Here is a 10,055-nt window from a genome sequence, read left to right as displayed (position 1 = left end):
CACAATGGGAATAACACTGATAGCACTGCCAAGGACCACAATCTGAATAACACTGATAACACTGCCAAGGGTCACAGTCTGAATAACACTGATAACACTGCCAAGGGTCACAGTCTGAATAACACTGATAACACTGCCAAGGGTCACAGTCTGAACAACACTGATAATACTGCCAAGGGTCACAGTCTGAATAACACTGATAACACTGCCAAGGGTCACAGTCTGAACAACACTGATAACACTGCCAAGGGTCACAGTCTGAACAACACTGATAACACTGCCAAGGGTCGCAATCTGACTAACACTGATAACACAGCCAAGGACCACAATGGGAATAACACTGATAGCACTGCCAAGGACCACAATCTGAATAACACTGATAACACTGCCAAGGGTCACAGTCTGAATAACACTGATAACACTGCCAAGGGTCACAGTCTGAATAACACTGATAACACTGCCAAGGGTCACAGTCTGAATAACACTGATAACACTGCCAAGGGTCACAATCTGAATAACACTGATAACACTGCCAAGGACCACGGGCACCCGAACAGCGTCCGTTTAGAGTTTTTTATTGAGATGTTTGTACAGGGAGCATCCCCGGGAATATCCACACACGCCGGCACAGCAAGATCCCACAGCTCCCGCGCTGAACGTACTGCCCCTCCCCACCCACCCCCGTGTTCCTGCTCCCTTCCCGGCGAACAGGGAGAGCTCACTCCCCGACACGCCACCAACCCTTTCCCATCCCGGCCATCGAGCGAGGTGAAAGTGTTCCTGCGACTCACTCCGTCCAGTTCTCCAGCCGAGCAACGGGTTGCCCCTTCCCCTTCCCCGCTCCCCCCAAAGAGCCCCGGGATTCCTGCACTCAGCCCCGCAGCCTGTCGACAGCTCTCTGCGCCTCGTGGATGCAGTCGTTCACAGAGACCCCCCGGTACGAGGCTCCGATCAGGGACAGTGGCAGCTGACGATCGTCGATATATCCGAAAATAGTGTCTGTGAAGAGAGAGAGAGAGAGAGAGAGAGACGGAGGCAAATTTCACCACGGGATCTGAGGCTTCAGACAGTCCTTTTTCAGTCTCTCTGTCACACGCCCTGACAATTTAACCGGCTGGAGTGTGGGGGGGGGGTCAACAATTTCAGCCTGCATTTATATACCGCCTGTGGGATGGTCAAAGTGACTGACAGGAGCAAACGCAGAGCAGATATTTGGCACAGAGCCAAACTAGCAGACAGATGACCTGAAGCTTAGTCACTGAGGCAGAGTTTAAGGTCTGCCCTAAAGCAGGAGACCGAAAGAGAGAGAGAGAGAGAGGTGGAGAGGGTGGGGGAGGGAGTTCCAGAGCTCAGGGCCCCCCCAAGGCAGCTGAAGGCACGGCTGCCAACGGTGGAGCGATGAGACTCGGGGGAGGCTCAAGAGGCCGGAATTGGTGCAGCGCCGAGATCTCGGAGGGGCGTAGGGGCTGGAGGAGGTTACAGAGATAGGGAAGGTTGTAGGGGCTGGAAGAGGTTACAGAGTTAGGGAGGGTCGTAGTGGCTGGAGGGGTTTACAGAGATAGGGAGTGTTGTAGGGGCTGGAGGAGGTTACAGAGATGGGGAGGGTTGTAGGGGCTAGAGGAGGTTACAGAGATAGGGAGGGTTGTAGGGACTGGAGGAGGTTACAGAAATAGGGAGGGGTGTAGGGACTGGAGGAGGTTACAGAAATAGGGAGGGGTGTAGGGGCTGGAGGAGGTTACAGAGATAGGGAGGGTTGTAGGGGCTGGAGGCGTTTACAGAGATAGGGAGGGTTGTAGGGGCTGGAGGAGGTTACAGAGATAGGGATGGTTGTAGGGGCTGGAGGAGGTTACAGAGATAGGGAGGGTTGTAGGGGCTGGAGGAGGTTACAGAGATAGGGAGGGTTGTAGAGGCTGGAGGAGGTTACAGAGGTAGGGAGCGTGTAGGGGCTGGAATAATGTTACAGAGATAGGGAGCGTTGTAGGGGCTGGTGGTATTTACAGAGATATCAGACGTTGTTTTCTCGTCTTACTCACCTAAATGTTTGGAGTGCCCCAGTGTATACTGTGGGATACAGTCCTGTGAAAATAGACAAGGGAATGGGTTTAATCCTGATTGCCTGGTGGAACATTACTCTGTATCTAACCCCGTGCTGTTCCTGTCCTGGGAGTATTTGATGGGAACAGTGTAGAGAGAGATTTACTCTGTATCTAACCCCGTGCTGTTCCTGTCCTGGGAGTATTTGATGGGGACAGTGTAGAGGGAGATTTACTCTGTGTCTAACCCCGAGCTGTACCTGTCCTGGGAGTGTTTGATGGGGACAGTGTAGAGGCAGATTTACTCTGTATCTATCCCCGTGCTGTACCTGTCCTGTGAGTGTTTGATGGGGGCAATGTAGAGGGAGATTTAATCTGTACCTAACCCCGTGCTGTACCTGTCCTGGGAGTGTTTGAGAGGGACAGTGTAGAGGGAGATTTAATCTGTATCTAACCCCATGCTGTACCTGTCCTGGGAGTGTTTGATGGGGACAGTGTAGAGGGAAAGTTACTCTGCATGTAAACCCGTGCTGTACCTGTCCTGGGAGTGTTGGATGGGGACAGTGTAGAGGGAGATTTACTCTGTATCTAACACCGTGCTGTACCTGTCCTGGGAGTGTTTGATGGGGTCAGTGTAGAGGGAGATTTACTCTGTATCTAACCCAATGCTGTACCTGTCCTGGGAGTGTTTGATGGGGACAGTGTAGGGGAGATTTACTCTGTATCTAACCTCGTGTTGAATCTGTGCAGGGAGTGTTTGATGGGGACAGTGTAGAGGGAGCTTTACTCCTTATCTAACCCCGGGCTGTACCTGCCCTGGGAGTGTTTGATTGGGACCGTGTAGAGGGAGCTTTACTTTGTATCTAACCACGTGCAGTACCTGTCCTTGGACTGTTTGATGGGGACAGGGTAGAGGGAGCTATACTCTGTATCTAACCCCGTGCTGTACCTGTCCTGGGAGTATTGGATGGAGACAGTGTAGAGGGAGCTTTACTGTATCTAACCCCGTGTTGTACCTATCCTGGGAGTGTTTGATGTTGCATTATGGAGGGAGTCTGTCTCACCTTCTGCACTTTGATGATAGTCTTCAGGGGTTTCTGTGTGATCCCCAGGTGATTCTGCACTGCTTGTGTCGCTCGCTGAAGCAGATCATCTTGAGCCACAGTCTCTGGGTCACCAAAGGCCTCCTGAAACCAGGAGCCACCCATCATGACCTACAAACAGTAGCGAGTAGCGTTAGACCCAGGGTGATGGCATCTCACTCTCTTGCAGCCGACTACAAATGGAGGCAGACGCATTAGTCTGTGACTCCCCTGAAGCAATAATCCTCTCACTGACCGCACTAAGGCCGTAGCTCCCTCACAAACTCAACCATGGCAATTAACATGTGGGAAACGACTCTGGGGCAATAACTTTGTTACATATCGACAAGGCAATCAGTCTCTCACACATTCCCCTGTGGCAATTATGCTCTCGAAGGCCAGCAGGACAATTACGCTCTCACTGACCATTTTCAGCAATTACGCTCTCACTGACCCTCTTCAGCAATTACGCTCTCACTGACCCTCTTCAGCAATGACGCTCTCACTGACCCTCTTCAGCAATGACGCTCTCACTGACCCTCTTCAGCAATTACGCTCTCACTGACCCTCTTCAGCAATTACGCTCTCACTGACCCTCTACAGCAATTACGCTCTCACTGACCCTCTACAGCAATTACGCTCTCACTGACCCTCTACAGCAATTACGCTCTCACTGACCCTCTACAGCAATTACGCTCTCACTGAGCCTCTTCAGCAATTACGCTCTCACTGAGCCTCTTCAGCAATTACGATCTCACTGACCCTCTTCAGCAATTACGCTCTCACTGACCCTCTTCAGCAATTACGCTCTCACTGACCCTCTTCAGCAATTACGCTCTCACTGACCCTCTTCAGCAATTACGCTCTCACTGACCCTCTTCAGCAATTACGCTCTCACTGACCCTCTTCAGCAATTACGCTCTCACTGACCCTCTTCAGCAATTGCTATCTCACTGGCCCCCTCACCAACCCACACCGGCACTGTATCTCATTGAGTTCAGGATATGGAAATGATGAAATTCCTCTTATTGTGTCTCACATGCACCAGCCCAAAACTCGCTCTCCCCACCCCCACCCTCATGCGCCATACCGTTAACCTGGTGGTTGGAGGACCCGCTCGATCCTGTTGAGGGAAACTGCAAGAATCGTAAACAACACCAAGGATTTCACTGCTCTCTCCTGAGGGGACGAGGTGTCCAAAGCCCTGCAAGGGAAGGAGAGAGGAAAAGGAATGAGTAAAGAGAGGCACATTCAGGGGTGGGGGGCGAGGGAGTGAGCGGCAGGAGAAGGAGGAGGAGGAGGAAGGGGTGGAAGACGGAAAGGTGGGGGGGGGTGCCGGGAGGCAGGGGGAGGGGGCTGGAGGCAGAGTGAGGTGGGGAGGGAGGTGGAGAGATGAGGCGGGAGGCGGAGGGAGAGGGCAGGAGGAGGAGGAGGGAGGGGGTGGGAGGTGGAGGAGGAGGGGCCAGGAGGAGGGAGGAGGAGGAGGGACAGGAGGAGGAGGGAGGGGCAGGAGGAGGAGGGACGGGCAGGAGGAGGAGGGACGGGCAGGAGGAGGAGGGACGGGCAGGAGGAGGAGGCAGGGGTGGGAGGAGGAGGAGGGAGGGGCAGGAGGAGAAGGGACGGGCGGGAGGAGGCGGGAGGAGGAGGGGCAGGAGGAGGAGGGACGGGTGGGAGGAGGAGGGAGGGGTGGGAGGAGGAGGAGGGAGGAGGAGGAGAAGGGACGGGCAGGAGGAGGAGGGAGGGGTGGGAGGAGAAGGAGAAGGGAGGGGCGGGAGGAGGAGGAGGAGGAGGGAGGGGTGGGAGGAGGAGGGAGGGGGAGGAGGAGGAGGGACGGTAGGAGGGAGGGGCGGGAGGAGGAGGGAGGGGCGGGAGGAGGAGGGTCAGGCGGGAGGAGGGAGGCGGAGGGAGGAGGAGGAGGGAGGGGCGTGAGGAGGGAGGCGGCGGGAGGAGGAGGCGGCGGGAGGAGGAGGAGGGAGAAGGAGGAGGAAGGGGGGTGGGAGGTGGAGGGAGGAGGAGGAGGAGGGAGGGGCGGGAGGAGGCATAGGAGGGAGGAGGAGGAGGCGGAGGGAGGAGGAGGAGGGAGGGAGGGGTGGGAGGAGGAGGAGGGAGGGAGGGGTGGGAGGAGGAGGAGGAGGGGGGCGGGAGGAGGAGGGAGGGGTGGGAGGAGGAGGGAGGGAGGGGTGGGAGGAGGAGGAGGAGGAGGGGGGGCGGGAGGAGGAGGGAGGGGTGGGAGGGGGGAGGTGGAGGGAGGGGCAGGAGGAGGAGGGGTGGAAGGAGGAGGGAGGAGGAGGGAGGGGTGGGAGGAGGAGGGAGGAGGAGGAGGGCGGGGTGGGAGGAGGAGGGAGGAGGAGGAGGGAGGAGGAGGAGGGAGGAGGAGGAGGGACGAGCAGGAGGAGAAGGGAGGGGTGAGAGGAGGAGGGAGGAGGAGGAGGAGGGAGGGGTGGGAGGAGGAGGGAGGAGGAGGAGGGACGAGCAGGAGGAGGAGGGAGGGGTGGGAGGAGGGACGAGCAGGAGGAGGAGGGAGGGGTGGGAGGTGGAGGGAGGAGGAGGAGGGGGGAGGGGTGGGAGGAGGAGGGAGGGGGGGTGGGAGGAGGAGGAGGAGGGACGAGCAGGAGGAGGATGGAGTGGTGGGAGGAGGAGGGATGGGCAGGAGGAGGGACGAGCAGGAGGAGGAGGGAGGGGTGGGAGGAGGGACGAGCAGGAGGAGGAGGGAGGGGTGGCAGGAGGGACGAGCAGGAGGAGGAGGGAGGGGTGGGAGGAGGAGGGACGAGCAGGAGGAGGAGGGAGGGGTGGGAGGAGGAGGGAGGAGGAGGAGGGAGGGGTGGGAGGAGGAGGGAGGAGGAGGAGGGAGGGGTGGGAGGAGGAGGGTCAAGCAGGAGGAGGAGGGAGGGGTGGGAGGAGGAGGGAGGAGCAGGAGGAGGGACGAGCAGGAGGAGGAGGGAGGGGTGGGAGGAGGAGGGATGAGCAGGAGGAGGGACGAGCAGGAGGAGGAGGGAGGGGTGGGAGGAGGAGGGAGGAGCAGGAGGAGGGAGGGGTGGGAGGAGGAGGGAGGAGCAGGATGTGGCAGGGAGCGAGCGAGGGAAACAGGAGTGAAGAGGTGTCGATTGGGACGGGTCCTTGTGCAGTCACATGGCTGAGACCCGCTCACCGTGACGGGTAAGACCAAGCCCTCGTACTCCAGGTTCACCACAGTCACCGACACACTGCCGATCTTCCGCAGGCTCTCACACAGAGCGGCGCAGGATGGAGGGAGCATTCCGCTCAGCACTACAGCAAGAGGAGAAGCCAGAGGTGAGAGGGCGATTGGACAAAATCAGACACACCCCCGTCCAGAGCTCCAGGGCTGGGGGGATAAACCCCTTCTACAAACCTTTTGCAGGAACAGAGGAAAAAATGTGCCCCACTTTCAGAGTCCCTCCATCAAATTGTACCTGCGATTGGAAACAAAAAGTCCCAAAACGTTAAACAGCAATTTGGGTGAAGGAGACAACGGCTGATATATAGAATAAAAGATACCTGGGAGTGAGTTACAGACTGGAATCTAATCGAAGGGTTCAGGGTGGTTTATATATAGAATAACAGATACCCGGGAGTGAGTTACAGACTGGAATCTAATCGAGGGGCTCGGGGTGGTTTATATATAGAATAACAGATACCCAGGAGTGAGTTACAGACTGGAATCTAATCGAGGGGCTCGGGGTGGTTTATACATAGAATAACAGATATCCGGGAGTGAGTTACAGACTGGAATCTAATCGAGGGTTTCGGCGGGGTTTATATATAGAATAACAGATACCCGGGAGTGAGTTACAGACTGGAATCTAATCGAGGGGGTCAGGGTGGTTTATATACAGAATAATAGCTATGTGGGAGTGAGTTACAGACTGGAATCTAATCGAGGGGGTCAGGGTGGTTTATATATAGAATAATAGCTACGTGGGAGTGAGTTACAGACTGGAATCTAATCGAGGTGTTCAGGGTGGTTTATATATAGAATAACAGATACCCGGGAGTGAGTTACAGACTGGAATCTAATCGAGGTGTTCAGGGTGGTTTATATATAGAATAACAGATACCCGGGAGTGAGTTACAGACTGGAATCTAATCGAGGTGTTCGGGGTGGTTTATATATAGAATAACAGATACCCGGGAGTGAGTTACAGACTGGAATCTAATCAAGGGGTTCTGGGTGGTTTATATATAGAATAACAGATACCCGGGAGTGAGTTACAGACTGGAATCTAATCGAGGGGTTCTGGGTGGTTTATATATAGAATAACAGATACCCGGGAGTGAGTTACAGACTGGAATCTAATCGAGGGGGTCAGGGTGGTTTATATACAGAATAATAGCTATGTGGGAGTGAGTTACAGACTGGAATCTAATCGAGGGGGTCAGGGTGGTTTATATATAGAATAATAGCTACGTGGGAGTGAGTTACTGACTGGAATCTAATCGAGGGGTTCAGGGTGGTTTATATATAGAATAACAGATACCCGGGAGTGAGTTACTGACTGGAATCTAATCGAGGGGTTCAGGGTGGTTTATATATAGAATAACAGATACCCGGGAATGAGTTACAGACTGGAATCTAATCGAGGGGTTCGGGGTGGTTTATATACAGAATAACAGATACCCGGGCGTGAGTTACAGGCTGGAATCTAATCGAGGGGTTCGGGGTGGTTTATATATAGAATAACAGATACCCGGGAGTGAGTTACAGACTGGAATCTAATCGAGGGGCTCGGGGTGGTTTATATATAGAATAACAGATACCAGGAGTGAGTTAAAGGCTGGAATCTACTCGTGGGGTTCGGGGTGGTTTATATATAGAATAACAGATACCCGGGAGTGAGTTACAGACTGGAATCTAATCGAGGGGCTCGGGGTGGTTTATATATAGAATAACAGATACCCGGGAGTGAGTCACAGATTGGAATCTAATCGAGGGGTTCGGGGTGGTTTCTATATAGAATAACAGATACCCGGGCGTGAGTTACAGACTGGAATCTAATCGGGGGGTTTTGGTGAGGGGGGGTGTGGGTGTTGTAACATAGATTGTCTGGTGTTTTTCTAACCCCTCACCTCCCAGCCTCCGTCGGATGTCCGTTGAAGTCTGTGTACTGGGGAGTTCCTGTGAATCTCCACTCTTCTGCTCCGTAATTCCTGCTGCATCGCTTCTGGAAGCGTCTGCATCCCCTGCTTCAGCGACCACTGTGCCCATCGCTCCTCCTTGGCTCGGCCGATCAGCCGGGAGGTGAAGCGCGGACCCTTGCTAGCTGTGGAGTGAGAAATGTCGCTGAGGGTGAGTGTCAGCGCACCCCAAGTGGGGGATTACGGCAATGGCAGACACAGGGAGGGAGGGAGGGAGGGAGAGAGAGAGAGAGAGACAGACAGCGAGGCGGCGAGAGAACAGCTGACAGGCAGGGAGGTGGCAGGGAATGCTCGTGTCGGGCGCGGAGGTGAAGGGTGGCGCTGGATGGAACCGAGTGGGTGAGTGGAGGATGCAGGGAGCGAGGGAGGGAGGGAGGGAGGTGGAGAGCAGGAAGCAGGGGAGAGGGGAGTCAGGGGTGGAAAGAGGCCGTGGGGGGTCGGAAGGGGGAGACAAGGGCGGAGGGGGGAAAGGGGAAGCCAGAGGGGGCACGAGAGGGAGGGGTGCTCGTACGCAAGTTGGCAAGTAATTAGGAAATCTAGGAATGTCATCGTTGATTGGGAGGGGGATTGAATACAGAAGTGGGGACGTCCTGCTCCAGTTGTCCAGGGCACTGGTGAGACCACATCTGGAGCACGGTGTCCAGTACAGGTCTCCTTATTTAAGGAAGGACGTAACTGGGTTGGGAGCCAGTTCAGAGAAGGTTTACCGGACTAATCCCAGGAATGGGTGGGTTGTCTCATGAGGAAAGGTTGGACAGGTTAGGCTCGTACCCGCTGGAGTTTAGAAGAGCGAGAGGCGACTGGATTGAAACCTTTAAGGACCCCGAGGGGGTTTTGGAATGGGTGGATGTGGAGAGAATGTTTCCTCTTGTGGGAGAATCTAGAACTCGGGGCGGGGGGGTCACTGTTTAAAAATAAGGGGGTCGCCCATTTAGGACGGAGATGAGGAGAAATGTTTTCTCTCATGAGGCTGGTGAGACTTTGGAAGTCTCTCCCTCAGAGGGCGGGGGAAGCAGAGTCTCTGAATATTTTTAAGACAAGAGGTGGATAGATTCTTGGTTCGCAAGGGGGGGGGGGGTGAAAGGTTATCGGGGGGGGTGGGGGGGTGGGGTGCCGAGCTCACTGACCTCCACCTCCGCCTGCGATCATCCCTATCAGCACAGATCCAAACGTCCGCTCGGCCTGGAAGAGCAGGGGGAAGCAGGAGCGGACGCTCAGCTCCCTGCTGTCCCCAGCAAAGATCCCACGGCACAGGCTGTCGATGGCAATCTCGGCGAGCTGCGGGGGGGGTGGGGGGGGGAAGAACAGAATGTGTCAGAGGGCGAGGAGAGAGGGGGAGGGGGCGGTGGAGAGAGGGGGAGGGGACAGTGAGTGTGGGGGAGGGGTGGGTGAGTGTGGGGGAGGGAGGGTGAGTGTGGGGGAGGGGGCGGTGAGTGTGGGGGAGGGGGCGGTGAGTGTGGGGGAGGGGGCGGTGAGTGTGGGGGAGGGGGGCGGTGAGTGTGGGGGAGGGGGCGGTGAGTGTGGGGGAGGGGGGGGTGAGTGTGGGGGAGGGGGGGGTGAGTGTGGGGGAGGGGGCGGTGAGTGTGGGGGAGGGGGGCGGTGAGTGTGGGGGAGGGGGGCGGTGAGTGTGGGGGAGGGGGGGTGAGTGTGGGGGAGGGGGGGGTGAGTGTGGGGGAGGGGGGGGGTGAGTGTGGGGGAGGGGACGGTGAGTGTGGGGGAGGGGGGGTGAGTGTGGGGGAGGGGGGGTGAGTGTGGGGGAGGGGGGGGTGAGTGTGGGGGAGGGGAC

General features: G+C 56.3%; 1 protein-coding gene across 2 annotated transcripts in view; it reads right to left on the bottom strand.

Annotated features, from left to right (window-relative positions):
• Window positions 1-559: 559 nt before the first annotated feature.
• ppox (protoporphyrinogen oxidase) overlaps window positions 560-10,055 on the bottom strand; it is a 108,235-nt gene continuing 98,739 nt past the window's right edge. For both annotated transcript variants that reach the window (XM_041180657.1, XM_041180658.1), the window contains 8 exons: window positions 9,397-9,547; window positions 8,201-8,394; window positions 6,486-6,546; window positions 6,264-6,382; window positions 4,206-4,319; window positions 3,098-3,247; window positions 2,034-2,076; window positions 560-999 (listed from right to left, as the gene is read on the bottom strand). In XM_041180657.1, coding sequence (XP_041036591.1) covers window positions 872-999; window positions 2,034-2,076; window positions 3,098-3,247; window positions 4,206-4,319; window positions 6,264-6,382; window positions 6,486-6,546; window positions 8,201-8,394; window positions 9,397-9,547 — 960 coding nt within the window. In that variant the 3' untranslated portion in view covers window positions 560-871. The remainder of the gene's footprint in view (window positions 1,000-2,033; window positions 2,077-3,097; window positions 3,248-4,205; window positions 4,320-6,263; window positions 6,383-6,485; window positions 6,547-8,200; window positions 8,395-9,396; window positions 9,548-10,055) is intronic.

This window comes from Carcharodon carcharias (assembly GCF_017639515.1).
Source record: "Carcharodon carcharias isolate sCarCar2 chromosome 24 unlocalized genomic scaffold, sCarCar2.pri SUPER_24_unloc_1, whole genome shotgun sequence".
NCBI lineage: Eukaryota > Metazoa > Chordata > Chondrichthyes > Lamniformes > Lamnidae > Carcharodon > Carcharodon carcharias.
This window is presented reverse-complemented; position numbering and strand designations above follow the sequence as displayed.